The 24,250-nt window shown below is 40.8% G+C and overlaps 3 protein-coding genes across 6 annotated transcripts; 1 reads left to right on the forward strand and 2 right to left on the reverse strand.

Annotated features, from left to right (window-relative positions):
- Positions 1-1,841: 1,841 nt before the first annotated feature.
- LOC105456990 (microsomal glutathione S-transferase 1) lies at positions 1,842-3,293 on the reverse strand. Its single transcript, XM_011701377.1, has 3 exons — positions 3,192-3,293; positions 2,868-3,101; positions 1,842-2,512 (listed from the first exon to the last, which is right to left on the reverse strand). The coding sequence occupies exons 2-3, from the start codon at positions 2,979-2,981 to the stop codon at positions 2,189-2,191; spliced, it is 438 nt and encodes a 145-aa protein (XP_011699679.1). The 5' UTR covers positions 2,982-3,101; positions 3,192-3,293; the 3' UTR covers positions 1,842-2,188.
- Positions 3,294-4,210: 917 nt separating this feature from the next.
- LOC105456989 (ubiquitin-conjugating enzyme E2 R2) lies at positions 4,211-15,479 on the forward strand. Its single transcript, XM_011701376.1, has 5 exons — positions 4,211-5,555; positions 10,688-10,774; positions 14,230-14,327; positions 14,538-14,672; positions 15,176-15,479. The coding sequence occupies exons 1-5, from the start codon at positions 5,382-5,384 to the stop codon at positions 15,396-15,398; spliced, it is 717 nt and encodes a 238-aa protein (XP_011699678.1). The 5' UTR covers positions 4,211-5,381; the 3' UTR covers positions 15,399-15,479.
- Positions 15,480-16,752: 1,273 nt separating this feature from the next.
- On the reverse strand, positions 16,753-22,021 carry LOC105456994 (OTU domain-containing protein 7B-like). Of its 4 annotated transcripts, none has more exons than XM_011701387.1 (9): positions 21,841-22,021; positions 20,587-20,823; positions 20,255-20,513; positions 20,028-20,178; positions 19,472-19,843; positions 19,062-19,378; positions 18,835-18,993; positions 18,674-18,752; positions 16,753-18,609 (listed from the first exon to the last, which is right to left on the reverse strand). In XM_011701387.1, the coding sequence occupies exons 2-9, from the start codon at positions 20,807-20,809 to the stop codon at positions 18,511-18,513; spliced, it is 1,659 nt and encodes a 552-aa protein (XP_011699689.1). In that variant the 5' UTR covers positions 20,810-20,823; positions 21,841-22,021; the 3' UTR covers positions 16,753-18,510. The 4 variants fall into 4 exon arrangements, with proteins under 4 accessions (XP_011699689.1, XP_011699688.1, XP_011699690.1 ...); XM_011701386.1 differs by lacking the exon at positions 21,841-22,021 and adding an exon at positions 21,494-21,713; XM_011701388.1 differs by lacking the exon at positions 21,841-22,021 and adding an exon at positions 21,222-21,407.
- Positions 22,022-24,250: the final 2,229 nt, after the last annotated feature.

Consider the following 24,250-nt stretch of genomic DNA (forward strand, 5'->3'; position numbering starts at 1 on the left):
TGATAAGACGTGCATCTTTGGAGTATATGTGTTCGTGTGCAATCTATATGTCCTAGATGTGGTTACCACGGCTAGTATTGATGAAACAATGAAGAGATTTATCTATTCGCATCAACGTCATTATTGCAAATTAACAGCGTAATACATACACACATACACACACACACACACACACACACACACACACGATTGCACGCACGCACGATTTATACGTCGTACGTATAATTTTATACGTCATAATCGTATCACAATACTGCACGGTACGTCGTGCGATAAAAATTCATAAAACAAAACAAATGAACATTCGTGCATCCATAGGAATGTTAATTAATTGCGCAATCGATATTTCCATAAAAACGCGAAAATTTTTAATTAGAGAATGTGGGGAGTTTTAACTAAGAAACTTCTCTACACGTACATACTCTGTCCAAATGCACCGTTCGTGAGAAAATTTCATTATGTCTAAAGCTCCGGAAAGTAGACAAACATTGATACACTGTTGACAAACACGTTACGGTATTACGGGCGCTGGAAAATGTCAACGTACTAAAAACACATTGTTAATTTAAGGAATTAATATATAAAATAATTAAAATATAAAATTAAAATAATATATGTAATTAATACAAAGTAATTTCCTATAAAAAAGAACATTTTCCTCGATTTTTAAGTCGTTTATTGAAATCGGGCTGTATAGGCTGTTAGATAATGTTCTTAATTAATTATTAATACAAATGATGAGGCTGATTAAGAAAACAGATTTAGTTTTTAGCCAATCTTTTAAGAAATCGCTAGCATAAAGAAGTTAGAAACTTATTCCAATCTTCGATAAGACATACTCCTGCCACCCTATGCAAACCGTTGCACGTGAGAAAGAATCGTTCAGCTGGCTTTTCTGTTCACGCTAAAAGAAAAAAACATGATCCTCACGGAAATCGAGGTGCAGGTACAGGAATGACCTGCTTGAGCTTGATTCTATTCGCGTGTAACTCGGGGATCCGTGTTTGTCGTCGGAACAAAGGAGAAAATTGCATGGATATAAGATAAGGAATTTCTCCTGCATTCTTCAGCCGCTGGCGCCTGAACTCTGCTTATTTTCCACACAATGCACTTTTATGCATGTGCAATTTACGATAGAAGAAAAAAAGATATGAAGAACTTGAAACTAAAATGATATGGAGTACCTAATAGAAAATTAAATGCGCATAGTGTTGGGCAAAATATACGTCACGCGCGATAAAAAAGAAATATTTTAAGGTACATGTCACATCCTAAAAGTCAGTCATTTACTTCGTTATAAATGAAAATTTCTAATCTTATATATTATGTGCAATTTTCATTATCGTTATATCAGATTTCAGAAAGTTTCACACCCACCTGTGATCGTGTTTCTTGATCACTCTACGCTTCTGGTATCGATCCTCATCGCGCAAGAAAACCGAGCAGTGATTACTGGTTCTCGTAAACGTTTATAATTCAGCATAATTTTGCATTAACGTCGCACCGCGATAACTAAAGGGCTTAATTGCGATTTTAACGCGACGCGGACGCGGATCAAAGCATGATCGATTGTCGAATAACCGCGCGGCACCGACGACTAGCACGTTACCAGCGCGTCGCGACGTCTGACGTTCCCGCGTTTGTCGGCGTCGCGATGCCGTCATGACGACCACGTACGATAAAGTTCGCGTATGCGCTTTCGAAGTGCGTTGAAACGCTTGCGCGGTTGAAAGCTATACGTGTGCCCAATGCACAGATTTTACAGATTGAATTTCGTGTGCGCAATGCAAATGGGAATGGTTTACAAGAAATGTTAGGTAATTTTATAGCACATGACTTCATTTAATTCCGTTAATAAAGAATGTCCACGGATAAAGTTTTTCATTTATTTAATACATGTACAAAAATATTGCACATTTAATATGGCTTATGTTTCTTCTATGAAAGAAATATATGTGTTACATTTTCATACAATATATTTTCAGATTCAACATACAATATTTCTCTCTGTAGATATATATATCCATATATATACATATACAACATATATCTCTGTAGACATAACGAACATTTTTTTACCTCCAAATACGAAAAATGTGTCGTTATTATTACGTAATTCGTTGTTGTGTTGCTATTGTGTTTATTTGACGTGTATTCAGACCACGTTAGAGAGGTTCTTATGTAAAAATTAGCAATAGTGTAAAAATGTCTGGAATGCTTCGTAACCCGTAACTCCAAATGCTATGAAGAATGCTATCGCTCTCAAAGGTTGTTGTTTTAAAAATGTATACGACAGAGTATGAGCTATACGGGAAAGTACGAAGGTTCGTATCAGAATATTGGCCAACCATGGCGAAGGTTTTGTTGTTAGCCAGAGGTACGTGATTATGAACCAGGGCAGAATATTCTCGAGATCGTTCAAATGTGCTCTGCGCATACGTTCCACATCTGGATCATCGTAAGCCACCTTGCCTTTGGCTCCGAACGAAACATCCTCTTGATTTGCGAATACCTGCAACAATTGATTACAATCAGTTTCATTCTAGCTAACAGATTCTGATGCTAAAACGGAACACGACATCTGTCTCCTTGCTAATTTGGTTAAGAAAAATATGTACGTATATTTAGAACTGAAACAAAAGAATTTTGACAATTTTTCGTTGAAAAAACTCACATATGTTTACTTAAGTTACTTTCCGCTTCAAGTTCAGCGTTTAATAATAGTGATATATAGCCTCGAAATAAAAAATGTTTTATATTTTCAACTATTTGTTAAGAGACCAGGTTTTTGGAGACGACTTTTATACGGAAAAAAAATCATGGACATAATATGACTATCTTATCTTACGGCTATTTTTGTTACCCACGTTCTTTCGCATTCGTTGTCGTGCAGTTAACGGCGACATCGCCAGCAGTTTCAGGACCAGGATACTGCCCCAAAAGCCGAATGTTTTGAGCACTTCTGGATCTATGTTAGGCATCTTTCTTGATTTTCAGATTCGCCTTCTCGAATGTAAGATGATTCTGCTTGTTTTATGTTGCGCGCAGTTAGTAGACTGATCGTCATGCAGTGGGCGCCGATCGGCACGTATCTACTTCACCTAACACATACACATACCCCCACTTTAAACGGATATCTTTTACTACACATGGATATACGCATTAAGTTGTTTTCATGAAAGTAGTTGTACCGGTTATACTTGTAATCTTTCGATATAATCCTGAGTCAGCAAATTTTAAAACGAGAGATGTGGAGAAAAATAGGATTCCTTCTTTTTATGATTATACATGTTTATTAATCGATAATACTATCTCACGTGATTTTTTTGTCACACAAAAAAGCAGAATGATTGTTATACATATGATACACATTAATTATTGCTAGGATATTGTAACCTCTCAAATATATTGATCTGTTATAAAACTTATTTGAAACTAGTTTTAAAACGCGATATTTTAAATAATTTAAATGTGTAACACACGATAATGTAAATGCGTAACTTTATCTAATCGATTCTCAAGTATTTAGATTGCCAATCTCGTACTTGCAAACAAAATTGCGTGAGCTCTAGTAGAAATAACATTTATATATGCCTTTAGCTGCACTTGCAATCTTGCTCGAAATAAAACACATTTTCAGGTTCTGAAGGAAAGGAGAAAATCGTGAAATAAAAAAAAGTATAAGCAAAAAATGGCTAAATTGGCAGAAATTCACTTTTGTGTTATAACATTAAATATTCAATTTTCGTGAAATCGTAAACAGAAAATTGCTTATTATATTTTTTCCAAACAACATGCTTATTAGGCAAGTATTCGAGAGTCAAAGGTTAGAACATCTCCAGCATATATCTTTGACCCAACCTAATCTCACACGTGTTTGTCGGCTTGTTCAGAGAACGCGACAGCTGCGCAACTATAATGCTCATGTGCAGTGCGCTGGATAACAAATGTTATTCGACCGCTGGGCAACGCTTGTGATTGGCCGAATACTTTCGACTCGACCAAACCGATTGGTCCCTCGCGACTGGTTGCGTTCTCCACGTGCACGTCGATTTGATCTCTCCGACTATCTGCGACTATCGTCTGACCAGTCATCCTCTAGAACAGTCTACGGTCCGCTTCGCTCGTTGGAAACCCTCCATTCACCTCGTGAGTCGTGATCAGCGAGGTGAACGTTCTAATATTATCGAGGAAGGTTCTCGAAGCGGCCGCGTGTAACGTAACGAAAACGCGTCGCCGTCCCGCCGACCGTAGAATCGCTCGCGACCAATTCCGCCATTTTAAGTTAGTTTCTTTTTTCTCCTCGTCATCTTTGATTAAATAAAATTAATGTAATCCGCTAGTCTCGCTAGCAAACAGGTCGCTGTACAGTCGCGTGAAATTCTGCTGAGAATAACGGGGCCGACCGAGGCCTAACGTTTTGCGGTACCGAAGCGCGTTTCGCATCACAATTGCATTTGTCTTTGATGGGAAAGCATAGTAATTATTATTCCCGATCGTTTCGACCTTTTAATTTAATGTAATTTCGATCCTTTGACTTAATTTAATTCTACTTCGTTCGCGCTACAAATAACTGCCAACCGCGCCGAACGGAACGGGCGTCGCGCCTGCTTTCCGAGAAATCTTAATCACGTTTCCCTCGCGAAGGTGGTTTTTAAATCGAGGGATTCCAACCGAGAAGTCGAGGCGAGAGCGGATCGCGCGACTCGCGCGTGCGCCGCTACGGTCAGATCGCTGACGCAAGGGAGTACGTCAGCTGTTTTGTTAGACTCTCGCGGCGGATAGACGTGCGTGTGTGTCCGTCGTTGCCCGTCGTCGTCGTCGCCGTCGTAGTTGTCGTTGTCGCGTCGCCGTCGCCGTCGCCTTCGTCATCGTCGTCGTTGTCGCCGTTGTTCGGGAAATGGTGTTGCATTGTTGACTTGGAGGGGCATCTTTCTCTCGCGCAACTTTCGTTCGTCGCACAGCAACGGGCTCTCTCGCGCACCTTTGTTCGCCGTACGCGCGCGTGAGAAGGACTGCGTGCGCGTTTCCGGACGATTCTGCGTGCGGCGGAGGAGTCGTGCGGACGCGCTCGCGTGTGTTGTCGTCGTCTTCGGGCTCGCGCTTCGCTCTCGCTCTCGTGACTCCGGATCCTCGGGATCTTCAACTGGGAGCGACTCCGCGCGATTGATCCCACGGGACCCTCTCGGTCGTAGGTAGTACCGCCGCGTGGGAGAGAAGAGACGTCCGTCCCCGGACCGTCCGTGAGAGACTACCTGACGCGAGTCGCGACAGAATCGGGACGTTCGCAGGTAGACAACATTGTGATACATCGACGGCAAGCGAGAGAGAGAGAGAGAGACAGACAGAGAAAGAGAAAGAGAGAAGCGTAGAGTGGAAACATGGCACAGCCGACGAGCAGCGCGCTACGGGCGCTCGCCCTGGAATACAAGAGCCTGCAGGAGGAGCCCGTCGAGGGTTTCCGCGTCAAGCTGGTCAACGAGGACAACATGTTCGAGTGGGAAGTCGCGATCTTCGGTCCACCCGACACTCTCTATCAGGGTGGATATTTCAAGGTACCCCCCTGCTGTACCCCTCTGTGTTGCTGTTTACGATATGCATACGTGCGCCGCGTGTGTATTTACGCGAGTAGTCGCGCCGAGCGACGACGATATCGACGGTGTCGAGCTACGCGTTTATGTGCGCGCCCCGCCGTCCCTTCTTGGTTATGTCGCGTCCCGTTCTCGCTGCCGTGGTCTATCGGAATTAATCAGTTCCGCGGAGGAGTTGTTTTTCTTTTACCTCGAAAACGGTCCTCGTTCGCGTTATCGTAAAATAAACAAAGGGCTTGTGTGCGAGCTGTGACTTTTAAATATGTCGCATGGCGACCTCGCATATATATATATATATATATAAGAGTATATGATATTCCATTTTTTACGATAAAAGCGCGGATAACGCGTACCTTAACTTGGCGCATAATGTAGCTCGACATTATTGACTAACGTTTCGGTTTGCCAGTAAATCTATACACGTACAAGTAGAGAACACGCGGATTCTATTCCTGGTAATGTGATGTGGAATTACATTACTTATCGTCGCATGATATCGCGAACATGCATTTGTAATATCTTATATCAATTCTCTTCGATTTGCTAAAAATATCTTGTGTAATATTGAAAAAGGTTGGATGGTAGGAAATTCAAATAAATTTGACGTAAAATTTGAGAAATATAATTTGACATAAAATTTGAATTATAAACGTGAAGATTACAATCGTTACTGCAGTTATATCGAGCTCAAATTATTTTTCGTATTTTAATAATAAAGTCTGCAGTCTGAATACACAAGTAGTTTATGTTTCGAGAGTTTGCGTTTCTGAAAATTCTAAAAATAAATTGTCTTGATAAATTCTAGCTTCATAAATCAGATATTTACATTTAGTGCATTCATTCTAAAAGTGAGTTATTTACTAGTCTGTTTATTTAGTTTTCGAAAACAAATATTTTTCATAACAGATTTAGATCATATCGTTACACTGTATACACACATTTAAAATTTATTAGACCAGAACAATAGTGGGGTCTGTCAATCAACGCCTATAATTAGCTCGATAATGAAACGATTCGAACGGTCTCTTTTATCGTCGCCAAATGTTTGCACGTGTGACAATGCGGAATTTCGTTGTTCGCATACGGCTCGAGCGCCTTGTTTCCTATCCTTGAGCCAATGTTTATCTCGGAAACTTCAGCATTTTCCTGCCAAGTGAATTCTGACGACCATACGCGAGTCATTGAGACTGCCTTGACTGGCCGATGACAATAGTGGCTTAGATATTACTTTTCTCTGTTCTCAGTCGCCGAAGATTAATTATTCTTGCATTAATGTCTAATAAAGTTAGATTGGAAACAGTAACATACTTTCTCTTCCAATCAGATAGAAATTGGCTCTTTAATTCGATTTGTAATATCAAACATTGTCTGTCTCTTAAAGTCACGTTTAAAAATGTCACGTCAAACGGCCAAAAAAAAAAAATGTGCGAAACGTGAATGCGCCTCTGCATGCGCGAGAAAAAAGATCGAAGTGATTTTTTACCTCTGACGTCATGAAGCAGCGCGATTGCAAGCGAGGAGGCAAAGGAGGCTTTAATGCCCCAGCCAGGTTAAACGCCAGACTGTAAAATGAGTTCTGTCATTGCTGCCGCCGCGGCTGCAAACTTTTTGCATGTCCCGTCCGCTTTCTAAACCACTCTCTGCCTCGTCGTGAACGAGTGAACGCCTATTCACGTAACGCAACGTATCTTCCCACAACGTAACCGACAGTAACGAGCGCGGCGTTTCTTGCAAACCCGTGTACACCTCGCGCATGTAAATCCCTCTCCTCGTGGTTATTTCGAAAGACTGCGTCCACTCCGCTCCGCTCGGAGCACCGGATTAATCTATTATCCATTTTACCGTAATCGTGTTAACCCTTAATCGGTGAATGCTCCGCGCGTTGCGCCGTGCTCAGGTAAACAATCGCTTTCATCTTACGCTGCGTTTGAGGTATCTTCGTGAATGAATAACTTTACGTATTATACCTTCGTCTCAATGTCTCTAGAGGGGCACGAAGTTTCTCACCTTTGTTTATAGATTTTTTTCTGGTCGATTTGAAATCAATTTTCTCTGTTATGGAAATTTCGCAAGATCAAACGGCTGTCGAGTGATAAATTAAATTATTATTTCGAACCACAGCTTTATGAATCAAGTTTCAGTGCGCAGGTACACAAGGCTTCATGTCTTGTTTAGCTTGAGATAAACCTAATTTTACACAACACTAAAGGTGACGACGACGTAACTATAACGGAACGAGGCTTATCTGAATCGCGAAAGAACATTGCGTCGCAATAATGATGATACTAAAGGCAGTGCGAATGAATTGTGTATGCACATAATTTGATCGGATCACGCCTCCTTCATTCATTTTTAATGATCACTGCAGCCTTTTAAAATGTAAGCGGAAAAATCTGACTTCGATTTACGGTTGTGCAGTATTCGAAATGCGTGTGTATGTTGGCACGCGATACCTAAATATCAATATCTCTTTCGCGTTTTAATAGCACGTATGACGGAGATATCGGGCCTCGTACTCTTTCGCTCGTAACGATACGATCTTGACGGTCCACTCGCAAGATCACGTTCTACTTATCGAATGTCTCCCCTGATCAAAATTTATGCACGGCTCGGTAAAAGGCGAGGAGAGCGCCGATACGGTTGCCAAGTTACATAAAATGCCATCGAGCATTGTCTCGATTCTATTCCTGGGTGCAAGCCTTTACCGATCGGCAACGGCCGACCAACTTTCACCTAATCTCATTCCGCTTAAGACGATCGTGCGCCGGTTCGTCGTCGTCGTCGTCGGTGCACGAAAAATCGATCCGATCTATCTGACGAGAGCTCACGGTTTTCGACGCAGCAAAACTTCGCCGTTTCATTTTCCACGAAGTCCGTCTCGATCAGACTTTATCCTTTCACCTCGCGAAGAGATGGCGGGCATCCCGCTTCGCGCGAGTGCCAGAACTTTTCGCGATAATACAACCGCGGGGAATCGATAGTCAATACAGTATCTTTTAGAAAGAATCTTCAGTTATCAATTCGTTCCGAAAGAATCTGCGATTCTGATAGCATTTGTTATATCTTACGCATGTTGAGGAAGCTAAAAGTTATTTTTATCTCTCCCTTTCTTCTCGTGAGTTGTCAGGCGAAGAGAGTTTGATTATTACGAAAGGAAAATATGATAAACTTTCACAAATTCTAAATTACAGATTTTATTTGTAATATAGAGACATACCTACGAGATGATGACGTATAATTCTATCCGTGAAATTGATAAATTGGAAACAATTTATATATCGTTATAATTTTATAAAAGAATGACAAGAGAACGATTGAAATTAATCAGATTTTATGTAAAATACTGTTATCGTCGCGTCTTTCAATTTCATCTTAAAATTAAGAATAGAATAAGATCGAGCGACAGTCTCATTTGCGAAAATGTCCGATCGAATTGTTCTGTCGTCAGGCACACGGCGCGATTCGATAGTTTTAAAAGTCGCCACCTAGCCACGTTACACAACGTCGCGTTACGATGACCAGAGTTGCTTATTGTCGAAGTAGGTCGCGAAAATTTGTAGGTCACACGGTGGAGTTGCGACGAAAGACGCCGAGGTGATAGTTCCATTCCGGAGCAAACCTGCAAAAAAATCCACACGATCGCGATCTCCCTGCTGCAAAAGCGGTTTTTGCGGTGAATAACTATTATGACATATAAAAATTCTAAAGGCACTTTGTTATATGGTAAAAATAGAAAGCTTGTATTGTGGACATATTCTCGGAATATTTCCATGACAGTGTCATGTAAGATCGTATGCTGATAATCGCGATCGATATTGCGATATCACATCGGTAAGCTCGTGCTTGCATTTCTTTATTCCAAGGGGAGCTTGGACTATCAGCATATAAGAATTACAAATCTAAATTACAAATCTTAATTTCTCACGAAGAGATTATAGCAGTGAGAGTTACGTTAAACATTGTTGCTCGCCCCATTAACGGGATAGATAAATGAAAGAACCTTTTCAATCATGAGTCACCGCAGTTCCGTGTTGGTTGAAGGAGCAGTTTCGGAAAATTAGCTGTAAAGCAAAAATTGTCCGAAGCTGCAACGAGACAATTTGCGAATACACGTGGAGCAACGCGGCGCAGTCCGAGTAGAATTTTCGTGACACTGTAAGCGTGTATAGAGTCGGTAGAAAGTAGGTTAATTCTAGAACGCGGTTATCCCGGAGGACGAGGTGGATATTTGGGCCATGACCAGGTCGCGATCAATATAGCGTCCCGACGGCGAAGCCTGCATCGAACAACCAGACGCCCCTTTCGCGCACTGGAATGGAAATCGATATCGTCGCAGATTCCCTCGGAGATTCCGTAGCCGATCGAAATATCGGATCTTATCGACGGCCCGGACCCGACGCTCCGATTTTACATCTTGTCTCGTTATCTCGGTTACGTTCTAAACGGCCATGTTGCTCCACTTTCGCGGCGGCGTCAGAGAGCTCCGATGTGTTTATTTACAGATCGTATACAGAGTGATTAATTTGCAACAGCGTTTTCATCAATTCGAATCACAATTTTCTTCGGCAAAATATGAGAGAAAACAAGTCATCGTCGCCATTTGCCAATTTCCAACTTTGTACGTCGCGTTGGCGAATAAAAAAAGATTAGAAAGTTTATGTGAGAAATTGCATGAAGAGCGTAAGCTCGCGACGAAGGAGTTTGCGATAGTTTTTCGAGGGCTCGCATAGACAGGTTACTATAAAAACCGGTACAACTTCGGTGGGTTCGCTAATTTTGGGTACTGTACGCACACACGCGGGAATATTTCCCACGTTGTTCGTGAGAATAGAACCGACGACCTCTACTAAAGCAAGGCACATTTTTCCAACGCACGTGTGTGTGTGTGCAGCGTGTGCGTAGCGTTGGATATTGAACTCGCCGAAATTATAACGGTTTCAATTCAACGACGAGATGTACATGTATATATATATATATAGGTAAGCGAAGACATGTGTTCCGCGTAGACCGCGCGCGTGGGCGTCCCGACGACCCCGAAGCCGGAGTCGAACGTCGAGAATATACCTTGACGAAGCTTGGGATTCGTTATGTTGCAGGCACACATGAAGTTCCCGCCGGATTATCCGTACAGTCCACCGAGTATTCGTTTCATGACAAAAGTTTGGCACCCGAATGTATATGAGGTGAGTGAATATATACGAGAATTATCGATCTCCCGCATGTGCTCTCTCTCTCTCTCTCTCTCTCTCTCTCTCTCTCTCTCTCTCTCTCTCCCTCCGTTTCGACCCTTTCCTCTCGTACGTGTGTACGTGCGTGTCCTCCCCGTTTCCCCCCTGCGTCCCTTTTCCGTTCATCCGTCCCGCTCTCTCACCACGCTCTCACCCCGCTGCTCTCTCACCGCCCCTCGCTGTATAACGACCGTCCCGCTCTGTCCGCTCGTCCGTCCGCCTCTCTTTATCTTCCACCCTCCGCCGCCATAGCTTTTACAACCATCAGCTTTTACATCGTCACTTTCAGCGCTTGTGAAACCACCCGGGCCCCGTCCAAACCCCGGGCCGTCGTTTCCATCGAGACGCGCAACGGCGCGACGGACGGACAGGCTTTAGGAGGGGAAAAAAAAAAAAAAAGAAAGTAAAAACAGCCGACTCGAAAAATTGCGCGTTGCGTAGTAGTTCTCGCCTGAGGTTGCATTCATATTGACGTATATCACCGCCACCACATTCTTGGAACGTCCGGCCGTACTATATTTATCGCGGGCGCGCGTCGTCACGTTCGACGTTTGTAAAACTCCGCGATTCCCGTTCTTTCGCCACATCCGTCGACGTGCGAATTCGCGCGGCGATTAGCTCGGCGGGGGAAACGAGTCCGGCCGAGGCGCGCGGCAAGCTGGCGCACCGCGACGATAATCCGCGACGTTTTTACGAGGGCTGATTCGTCGTGTTGTCCGCCACTTAAAAAAGATCGGAAGCACGACGGACCGTTTCCTGTCTGTTACGCCGAAGTACTACATTTAAGCTTCGCTCTCATTCGTTCGTTAATCTCTATATCATCTAATATCTTGTTCACGGGAAATAAAATATCGATTAGAGTAAAGTATACTAAAATATCTTCTCGCACTTGTAGGAAGTATCACACGGCTAACTTGCTCGCGCGACCTGCAATAAGCGTTGCGATATATATTATATAAAATATTAAGATTAAGCAAGATATTTCGCGGGCCGTATCATTCGGAGTAGGTATTCGTTCGAGATGGAAATAGTCGGGAGTATCGGGAATGCATTTCCGCGTTCTCCTTACGTATATAGCACCGTTTGCGTTTGCACAAAAGTATCGCATTCTCACACGCTTATCGACCTCGGTCGCGGCATCTCTTGCTCGCTTGCTCGTCGTATATGACCCTTCGGCGGCTAGCGAAGCGAAGTCAATGACCGTCGAAAGCCCGTGTGGACATCCGTGTCCACTCGCCCGTCGTCGATAGGGATGGTAACGACGGGAACGTGTTATGAGTAACGAGGCAAACACGAATGCTTGTTTTTTTTTTTTTAAAGGTCTCGGCTGTCGAAGAGAGGATATTAAAGTTTGTGAATTGTAGAACTGCAGATAGTGTACTCTTGGTCGCAAACGGGACATGCTTGTAGTGCAGTATGCAGAATTAACAGTAAAATAACATAGTTGACGCGTCGTATGGAAACGCGAATAATACACGGGAATATAAAATCGAATGTTTTAAATCGAATATTTTAAATCGTCATTTTCTCCCTATCTCCGCTCGAGAGTGTCCAAACAGTTGACTTGTTTGCTAATCGATTGATAAGTCGAACCGCTTATCCTTATATAACTGCAATTATTTTGTAAACATGCTAATTCTCATCTTCTCTCTATCGTACTTCTAACGCCACAAGTGTCCATTTTATTTATATTTCAGCGCACTTAAACTGAAAACGTAGTAAAATCTTTTTACGCTGCACGTCGTGGCCATTCTTTCCATTATACGTGTTCGTATAGCGAAGCCGCAAATTGCGAAGTGAAAATACAGCGATCTCTACTTCCAACGAGGCGGACCGTAAAAAAAAGCGGCTCTCGATTGTATAAAGGAAATTAATCATACGCGAAGAAGCCGACTTTATCGCGCCTTTTTCCTCGCCGCGTGAAATTTTATTTCGATGATAATCTCGCGCATTGCGCAAAATCCTCAAGGAAACGGCACTTACTCCAATATGTAGAGGTCTTTCGCAATCGAAGCAGACCGTCGTAGAAGGCTTTACTCGATATACACCGCGCGCGGCTTAACACGTGCACGGTTCGCTCTTCTCGCAGCTCAACTTTCCCCGTCGTGAAATTCATATTATTTGTACGCGTGTGTATCTTGCGCATTACGCGAATCTTCCTCGGTCTTTTTTTCTTTCGTCGGCGCGCAAATCGTATAATGTATACTGAATACTGGTACAAGCTACCATTTTCACAAACAGCGCGATATAGAATAAGAAGGCAACGACATTGTTTTATTTAGCTTCGAGTACATGCAAAGTTTATATTTAAGCCATCGAACGTCGCGAATGCGTTTCTCAAAGCAAAGTCTACTCCTAGAGATTTCATCGATTTTTTTTTCACGCTTCTCACATTTTCCCTGCGTGCACAGATCTCGATATATAGATCTCAAGTGCCGGTCACCTCCGCCGGTTGCACTTCGCGCGGTTCTATGCGTCGGCTGCACTCGCCGGCTTGTACAAATGCATGCACGAACACAGCGATGCCTATCGCCTTCGTCGGAGCGGTCGTGTCAAGTGCCGGGCGTTTACTCGGAGGAGCTCGCCTTCGCCTTCGTGGCTTATTACGAGGTGTTCGGAGTCGAGCTACGGTGAAACCATGGTGCGCCTTGTCCTACTTGCCGAACGGTCTTCGTGTGCAGGAGAGACGAGAGATAGGAGACGCGCGGGTTCTTGTGAGGCAGCGCGAGTCGTCTGCGATTTTTACGTTGTTTGGCACGAGTTTATAGAACGGTTCAAGACCTGCGTTTTTTTTTTATTTGTTCTCATTTCTCGTATATCGATAGTTTCGCGCGATATCGATAACGTATAATTTTAGCCTCAGAAAAATCATATCTCGTCTGCACCGAATATGGTGTAGAAGAATCGCGGTGTCCTCGGTGGCTTCTCTTTATGTACCGTAAAGGTACATCCGGAGGTCTCGTCCTTCGAGCGACGATGTCTTCTCAGGGACAACAAACGCGGAACCAGAGGCACCGAGGTCGTCGTGCGTTGGCGAAAGGAAAGCAGAATTGTGAACGTCGCATGCACCAACTTATAGCTCTTTTTTCTTTTCTCAAATAACAGTAAATATATATTTAGAAATCGTGGAAAAGTATATATAAATATCTCTTTTTAGATTGACGCGAGCGCATCTTTGTGCTTATTCTTAGTTTTTTTTATCTTAACAATAAGTTCAGCACAATATAACGCTAACTCTGCGAATATAAATGCAAAAATACACAATTCGTTGGATAAAATTCCGAAAATAACATACGTGAACTGAATTTCAATGTCACGCAAAACAAAGGGAAATTATGTTAACCAAATCGAACGAGAAAGTGCAGTAAGCGTTAGAAAAATTGTCTAAAAGGCTACTTCTTTCTCCACAGAACGGTGATTTGTGCATATCAATCCTGCATCCACCCGTAGACGATCCACAGAGCGGCGAGTTGCCCTGTGAGAGGTGGAATCCAACGCAAAATGTCAGGTGGGTGCAGTGCCGCAAAAAATGGAAACAAAAAGAGGGAAAAAAATTAAAATTGTCTTCACAATTTTCCTCAAACAGTAATTCTCAAAATTTGAAACTGAAAATGATCTCCAGGGTTTCTTTTTGGCAAAATTGAGCTCTATACTGGGGAAACATCGATTGAAATTTCTGCTAGAATTAATTATTAATCTACTGTATTGCTTGTCCCAGAACTATCCTGCTATCGGTGATCTCGTTGCTGAATGAGCCCAACACGTACAGTCCAGCCAACGTTGACGCATCCGTGATGTATAGACGTTGGCGCGATTCCAAAGGAAGAGACAAAGAATATGAAAATATCATAAGGTAAGATATCGTTAGTAATGCCGTTGCGTGACATCACGCGGTTGCAAGAAACTTTGAGCGTTTTTGTTTGAAATTATACTGCTACCGGATTCATAGCGTGCTAAAAACTATGCCGACTGTGCGAAACAGATAACTGCGGAAACGAGAGTATCGGCAACATAAATATATATCTTTTAATTCGCTACACGCGAATCTACCTAGGAAAACTATTATTTTAATTATAATCGATACGTAGCCTAGTCTTTAAAAATTCTGGGAAGTCTTGGGTAAATTTTTATTGAATTTGTTGTTGAAACTTTTTCTTCGAAAATTTTGCTTTTATTTTGCGGCCAGTTAGCCCTCGAAAAATATTTAGAAAAATATCAAGAAATTTTTAAGAAAGATTTAAGTGGATATTTTTTAAATAAGTTTAATCTGTATTCATTTGTGATAAGCAGAATTATATTGGTCACAATTAGGTAGGTATTTTATCAATATATATTTTGTATATGTTTTCTATCTAGGAAACAAGCTCAAGCTGCCAAGATGGAAGCCGAAAAGGAAGGTATTGTCGTGCCTGTAACTCTGGAGGATTATTGCATAAAGACTCGAGCGAGGCCGGCCGAACAGCAACTAGATATGACAGACTTCTACGATGACGAGTACGAGTTGGATGACGATGAGGATGAGCAGTTGAGCGCGACTGATTACGAGGATGGCGACGATAGTGGCAATGGGGAATCGTGATCCATCTCTTAAATGATAATAATAAAAAAACCCGCGCATCGCTAATTATTATATTATCAGTTCTGTATAGATTAATAAATTAACGAGCTTCTAAACCGGACGATCTCTCTATTTTTTTCTTCCGGATGCTCTACCAAAATTCAAATAAATATTTTTTTGTCGAAAAAGAAAGATAATAAAATATTCTAAGAAAAAGTTAAATAAGATACGTATATATATATATAGGTATATATATCTCTCTTAAGCCGTCGTCAATTGTCGTTGTCTTTTATCTTTTCTAAACGAATTTTTATCTACAACTTATTGTTATAACTTTCTTAAAAAGAATGAAGTCAGTTGAAAAATTATTTGTTTTTATGATTTCCATTGTAGAGTAATAAGGTTGTCAGCTTAACGATGGTTTATGAAAGATAATATTCTTTAACTCTCACATTGCCAAGATATTTGTTAGACAGCGAAAATTGGATCACTACGTGATGAATTCTTATTTATTGGCGCGTGTTTGAAAGAAAGTCTCGAATCATGTCTATTTACATTGTGTATAATATATCAAGTACATATTAAGCATATATTACATATATTACAAATGTATACACAGAGAAAAATATTTTTTTAACAAATTTCGGAGAAAATTGTTTCAAACAATTGCGTTTTTTCTACAAACCAATATTACAAAATTTATATTAAACAAAATAATCTTTTAAAATTACATTGTTTCAACGAAATAAATGTAAGCCAAACAGAAAAAACGCGATTGAAATAATTTTCTTCGAAATTTATTAAATCTAAAGAAATATTTCTCTGTGTAGTAGGTATTACAAAATATGTAATACAATACTGTGTAGAAACTTATAAAAAAACTGTGTAAAAAAAATTAATGGCGCCGAAATGAGAAACTGATTAAGAATGATCCCAGTTTTCGCTGAGCGAGAGTTAATAGAAAAATTGGAATGTTAATAGTTGTATGAAATTTTGGAGAATTCCGTGTTTACAAGCTCTTTAACTTAAGCAATATGCTACGGCGCGTCCGCGCGATATAAGTACTATGGATAGAAGCACTTTGCTTGTTGTGTTGTGGCTGGCACCTTGATCTTTTAAATAGGAACGGACCAATTGATTTACCTTACAATGACAAACGTTCGATAAAAATGATCATATGTAAGTACTGTAAGTACACGATCGATTTTTTTTTTATATTGGACACCTAGTTTCGCGCCTCGTTCAAAGTTGTAAATGGGTACATCAATTGATCCTAAGTATAATATTTACATATAAAATTTGCGTTGTTTTGGATAATTATTTATGTTACGATAACACACAAAAAAAGAATATAAAACCGTCAGGGGAAGAATTCGTTCTAGTGTAAGAGAAAATAAGCTGCCGAAGACCTGTTAAAAAATTTATCAGTAATAAATTTTACATCTCTCACACACTAGAATCCATGTTATACATTGATATCATTAATTATATTTATATATGTATGTACATCCATATATCGGTGTAATCTTACTGATATTTTCATCATATTGTTTTACCGAATTACAAAATGAAATGAACAGCAATCATGTTTTTATTTCTTTACGAGTCTGAATGACAGACTCATTTATGGCTTTTAGAAATGAAGAACATTTTAATTTTGATTAACATCGATATTTAAATGTCTCGAACTTACGATGAAACTTATATGCACATGATGATAGTTATAAAAGTTACTTTAGTTTATAATTTTTTTTAAAGATCTCTCTTCGCTATCATCCTTCACAAGAGGAAATAAAAGCTTTCCAGATGAAATTGGTTAATGTAAGCTTACTATTTAAGTGAAAGGATATACAATAGGATATCGGATACACAACAAAACTAATCGACTCTGGTAGTGTATCTGCGCTCGTATGACTGAAATTGTAAATAGTACGTGAAACTCAACTTTTGAAGACACGAAATATATAGGTGGTACTCTTTTACTTATTTCTTTATTAGCCATTTCATTGAAAGACCAATATCGAATGTTGAAAGTGTTTAAATGATAAAATAAAAGCAAGAGAACATTTTTAAATCTCAATAGCTAAGCATATACTCTGCGCTTAGTAGTAATATCGTAGCTGAAGTGAATATTCCCTAGTTCCTTCGACGTACTGTAAAATCTTTTCTCATTTCACATGTTTTTCTTATATAGATATTTAATAATAGAAAACATATACAAAGTACTGGAAAAAAAAACAATAATTTATATATTGCATAATTCTTTCCTCCTCTTTTTGTACATACCAATAAAAGTTTTTCTTCGTACAATTATTAATAAAATTAGCGTAATACTACCACACGTATGCTTTGTCGATAATTTAGTGAATATGGGTAATGTGTCAGGTAATATTAATCATTTACTATTAATTACTACCTTTTTCACATGATGATAGGCTAATGTGAGGAAATATATGTAAATACATTTTATTATGGCAAAAATTGAGTTTTTTTTTTGTGTATCTTCTTAACTGCTATATATTCCGCACATCGGCAAATAACGACGCGAGATATATAAAAATATTATATTTATTTTTCACACAGCTTTACATACACAGGATAATGAGGGTATAAACATAATATTCTCATATCATCTTTTATAAATACAAACAAAAAATTATAGTGATAATTTATACCGATCATTGTAATCGAAAATTGTAGAGGTAGTTGTGAGTGAACGTTTTTATCATAATGATGTAGATCATTGTTTTTTGTTCCACGCATAAGACAGAAGGCACATCAAAATTGTAAAAAAAAAAAACTTTGTTCCTCGAATACAAAAAACATTTTAAAAAGTCAACTTGAAATAATGGAAAGTAATGCTATAACGAACTTTGTAATCAATGCATATGTTAATTAAATCCTGTGCATCTGATATGCAGCTTTTAGAAAGAAAATGTTAATAAATACAAGAAAACATGAAAAAAAAAAAAAAATTAAACTGAAAACATTGTGATATTAATCAACGATATATTGGTGGGACATTCATAAGCTTTATCTTACGGCTAGCATTATGTCTAAAAATTATTAAGAGCTTATTCCGAACGCGATATTAAAATGAGATTATTGTCATGTATGATATACGGACGGTTGTTTAACGATGTCGATTAGCCCAGCACTGCGAGCAATAGAATTGGTTTTCTGGCGATCCAAAGAATTGGCAGTGTTCACTGCGGCACTCCTTCACGATGCCCTGTGTACGAATAGCAATTTCAATTAACAGAATGAATTTCTTCCGAAAGTTTTACTTGATATACCTTTAAATTTTCACTATTATTCCAAATCTCTGGCCCCGTGTTATTTGATGATGGAATATGATTATTATAAAATGTAGACCTGCGAAAAAAGATATTAATTTATTCTTCACGATTAACGAAGAGCTACTTTATAGAGCTATTTTATGATTTGCAATTTATACCTCGAAAGATAAAGCGTATGATCTTTGTTTGTGTTAGTAGGTAATAGTTTGCTAACGCTCGCATGACTACCGCGATCACTGGCAGCGTAAAATTTAGACTTTCCGGCACCGTAATTCAGTTCACTACCTGTGTCGTCTATCTTATGATCTTGTAGAAATCTGTAATAACAGTAAATCTATATAAACTGCCCTCTAATATCAATTGAATTGACCGAAGGTCGAAATACCTTGCATGGGCACACTGAAGATAATTGTGAAGCATTTGATCCACATACTGATGACGTCTACTCTTTATCCTCACACATAGCAAGCCTTCCGTGGAGATTCCGCCGCCCACGGAAGGCGGGCTCTTTGGCCTTTTGTTTGTTATAGACCATAGTTTTTTACTGACAGATTTGCCGATAGAACCGAATTGTTTCGCGACCTCTAACAACTGCTTCGCGGTCTTTGACAAAGCACCGTCCGTATCAGATAGCCTGTCAATATCTTCGGATGTGAAACTTTGATACTCGCAGTCTAAATACTGTCGCAATAGAATCTCCATCTGCAACAAGTGATAAAAAATGATTCCGTTAAGATTCCAATAATTTAATACTTTAACAATATTCTAATAATATATATAACAAGATTCACTTACGGTATCCTGCGTACAAGTTAACAATTCTCGCGCACCATCAACCCAATCCCAATCGGGCCCAGGATCCACGGCAAACAAGACTGGCAACAGTTTGCCCGTGTCCGGATCCACTAATGGTATACTAACTCCTTCGCCGCAAGCGCTGCCATAATCATTGCATCCGTCTACCGTTACGAGCGGGGAGAAGTGAGCAGAATGATATGCCAAGAATAAGGGTGTTCTGTGACAATGCGAGGGCGGTACTTCCAAAGGTAAATACACTCCACCAAATGGGATCGGCGCTAAGGCTACGCCATCCGCATCCTTCAGCATAGTTTCCGCTATCACTATTATAGGTCTTCTTAAGACATGAGCCAAGGTTAAAACGTGTATCTGAAATAAGACCAGATTGTAGTGTAAAATTTTAATATCTAAAATTTTATAGGTTATCTGATTATCTGATCAGATTTAATTAACTTGGTAATTTGTAAAAATAATATTACAGTCTATTTGTAATAATATCGAGTCTCTAAAAAATAAAAACTTCATAGTCAAAGAAAAGACGCTGCGGATGTACCTCTTCAAGGCTCTGATAGGAGGTAGCTGTCTGATTTCTGACTGTAGGAGATGCCATATCCACTATACTTTGCCATTCCGATAACCATTCCGCTTCCGTGTATGACAGTCCAGCTGCTGCATTTAGACTCGTTTGTCTCCATTTCCATCGTCTAATAATTATGGTAATAGAGTTCTCAATTATTGGCTACCCTTTAAGATTAACATTCTTTCATTCTCTTATCTTACCTGAAAAGCGCGTGTCTGTATTCTCCTTTGGTCAAAGTATTATGCAATGCTTCCCGCAGGGTAAGTAATCTATCATGAAAGCCCCACATCCCCAATGATGCAGCGTGAAGTAGACAGTTGCCATCTCCGGTTGTTGCGAGAGGCCAAAGGACTCTGGCGCTTCCACTTTTGTACCACCAGTTTAAACGACCTGCAGCCTCCAAAGAATTCAGACATCCATTCTCTATAAGATCCTTCTCCAAGAATTTGCGGAACGAATCTAGATGTAAAATGTCAATTCAACGTTAGCAAAAATAAGAATAGAATATACATTTGAGTATAAAGAAAAGTACCTGGATACACGGACAAGTCTGGCAATGAAAATGTGAATTCTGGTGTCTCGAATGTTCCTAAGGCTGCCAGTTGTAAACGAGCGTAGGAAACAATCGCTGCATTTTCGGTCGCACGGGAGATACCCCTAGCTAGCTTTTTTGTAGTACCCGCAGCGCTCTCCAAGCCATTATCAGGAGAACTCTCGTTCTCCAAGCCATCGTACATGGATAAACCGACACTCATAACACAGCTGTGGCCTGTTAATGAATAACAAAAATTATCTTATATTAAGAATGAGTCATGAGTCATCAATAATTAGTCATCACTTGTCAGCTTCAGGTAAAGAATGGATTTATCTGTATTGCACAGAGAGATAATTAGATAATTATGTAAAGACTCGATATTATTACAAATAGACTGTAATATTATTTTTACAAATTACCAAGTTAATTAAATCTAATCAGATAATCAGATAACCTATAAAATTTTAGACATTAAAATTTTATCAAAATATATTTGAATAAATTTTAAGACGTGTCGCATTTTTAATTAAAAAAAGGAATGGACCAGAAAAGAAGAACAGGAATATTCAACTATTACAAATGTCGATATTAAGTTTTGACAAACATGCGTTATCCATGCAATTTGATTAAACCTTCACGGGGACAGACGAAACTATATTTAGCGTCTAATCTTCTCGGATCGGTAAAAGAGCGACAATTTTCGCGACGGCTATTCTAAGCTGTAAACAAACGATGCAGCCGCGGTAACAAGATGCACACTCGCTCAAGGTCACAGTAGAGATTCATAACCCGCGGCCGTGATTACGCGCGAATGTCAGGCCGAATAATCGCGCGCAGCTATGTATGTATGTATGTATGATGCACATATATATGCAGATGTATATACATATACATGTATACATACGTATATAGACGGTCTACAGAAATAGGACAAGGTTTCGCAGCGGCCACCATCTACGACGAAAAAAAAAAAAAGAGGAACGGAAAACGCGACTCGTGAAATCGATCGCGACGCACACCGAAGGCACACCTTTCCGGAGACAAAAAAAATGCGACTTTCGATCTCGTTCGATCATCGTCTGCGCGTAAACATCTGCGTGGGAGTCTCTCGATACGTCGCCCGTCGGATGCCCGAAACGAGAGCGCGGGAGAGAGGGAGGAGGGTGGAGAGGGAAAGAGAGAGCGACAGAGAAAAAGAGGGAGGAAGAAACGAAATCGCGCGAATGCGGAAGGATGCAAAAGGATGCGAACCTTGGGCCGTTGTCGAATTATCTCGCGGACGCAACGCAGTAGCAACAGCAGCAGCAGCAGCAGTGGCACGGCTGCCGATTTCCCGGCCGATGTCCCAGTCGATGTCCCGACGTGTGTATCCTTCTCATATTTCGCCCAGGCGATGATCCCCCACGATATTGGCCCGCCGCGATGACGGACCGTGCGTGCGCGCGGGCGCACACGCGGGGCCGGGGGGGGAGGGGGGCGCGGGTCCGAGATTCGAGTAGTCGCGGGATCACGGCGAGTATAAACACGGCGACATAACCTAGGGCTCCGCGCGGTGGTTCCGCCCGACGGTCTCGCAGGTGCGCGACGTAGTGGGAGGCCTCGCGCGCGCGGCGCAGGAATACCGCGGCGCGCGCGCGCGCGCGCGCTCGCTCTCTCTCACACGGCACGGTAATTGCGCGCACGGTGAAACTTTAAACGGGTCACATGTCTCTCTCAACGTCGCGTGACGAGCCAGGCGGCTCCGTCTACGCGTGCGCCGTCACGCTGGCATGCCTCGAGCGATCGCGCGAATTTTCCGCGCTGCAACAACGAGAGAGAAACGGAAAAAGGGGGGAAGAAAGAGGAGGGACGCCAGCGATCGGGCCGCGACCGCGTTCTCTGGAACAGAAAACTCGACTGCTCTCAGCTAAATACGCGCGATGACGCTGCGCAGCGTCGTCGAGTGTTTTTTGGCGACGACAGATAAGATATACGGTGATTCATACTTCTGTTTGTATTTATATGCTATATTTGGAACAAATCTTTTTGACAGTCACGAGATAATATTGAAGCGATCGCTAGAATCTCTTATCGCTTTTACGTGATAAAATAAAAAGACCGGTGCAGTTGTATATCAACATTACCACCAACGCTTTCTCGGCGAGCATCGTGATTAGACTGAGATAGGTCAGATGGCGCCACATAGTCCGATTTCTGTTCCTCCATTATAATTCGTATCGTCTTACTGGTCGCATATATGTATACATATATTATATTGCGTAGACCTTTTATTTCAAGAGAATCCTTTATACGACTCGTATGTGAAAGAAATGAGAAGAAGCGGATAATGTTCGTAGATCCACGAGGTAACATAAATTTTACGAGTATAGCCACAACCATTGCCATCTCTTCTGACAAGCAAACTTGAAACGTGTATATTAACACTACGGGCGACATCGCCTGTGACACTCGCTCCCTTCTACACGCCTTCCGCGAGTGAAATCTTTCGTATTTCTCTAAACTGCTGTAGCGAACATCAAGTGTATCGTTGTAGCTGTCTAAGATGCGCGTAACAAGCGCCGAATTCTCACTGCGACCGTCTTAATTAATCGTCCGTACTTCAAATCGTTTCAGTTCGAGCGACTTACCGACTGCGCACGCGCTGCCTGGCTGCGCGCGCAGCCGCCACGGGCGCCATGACACTTTGGAGCGCCTCCGGCCGTGTAGCGCGTAGCGCGGGCGCTCCTCGGTCAATCGCGGAGTTTATCCGGTCGAAGAGTGCGACGAACGGAAATTCTTGTCGAGAATGCCGGCTGGAGTGACGGGCGAACGACGGAGTGTGTCGGTGTTGTCGCGGGTGTTCGCGATCGACGCCGTTTCGCAGTCGACGCGAACGTTGCGGTGGGTACAGTCGCAGCAAATACCGCCCCGGTGAGTACAGTTTCCGATGCCGTAGTCACGGGAAAATGATCCTTACGATTTCTCCGAAGGAATCGACGCCCGATTGGCGTACCTACTCACTGGATGCAATCGTCGTAATTATATCGTTCGCGTCTATTGCAAAAAATACGCAACTGCATGCACATACAGGTCATATATCGGATACGGTATATCGCGAGAGATGAACAGTGAATGCATCGCAGATCCGTTGAGTTAATTCCGTGCGATCGTAATATTATCTTGTTTATTGTTACCTCGTACGATGGATTTTTTTGATACATTTGTACACATGTATTAATTGAATTATGTACAAGTTAATTAAAATATTTATATACTTGTATAGTAATTAATAGTTATATTTATATGTGTAACAATTCGCTGAGAATTTATGTGTAAATACTTATATATATATAAATTCAGCGAATTATTATATATACATATATATATACGTAGCAGTTTGAAATATTTATAAATTATTATATATCTTACAACGAGAAATGTCATTCTCTAATTTTTTTTCTTATTTCCAAGCAAGGTCCTTGATGGAAATTTGATAAATAGAGAAAAAGTCGGGACGGGAGTAATTAAACTGAAATATATTTAAATAATTGATATGTTTAATTAATTATTTAATTAAAATATTTAAATTATTATTGATACAGCTTATTGCGTAAATGTTTAATTAAATATTTATTATTAATTGCGTTTTATAATTAAATCAATACATAAATAATTAAATAAT

The sequence above is a fragment of the Wasmannia auropunctata genome, unplaced genomic scaffold, assembly GCF_000956235.1.
Source record: "Wasmannia auropunctata unplaced genomic scaffold, wasmannia.A_1.0 LD335427.1, whole genome shotgun sequence".
NCBI lineage: Eukaryota > Metazoa > Arthropoda > Insecta > Hymenoptera > Formicidae > Wasmannia > Wasmannia auropunctata.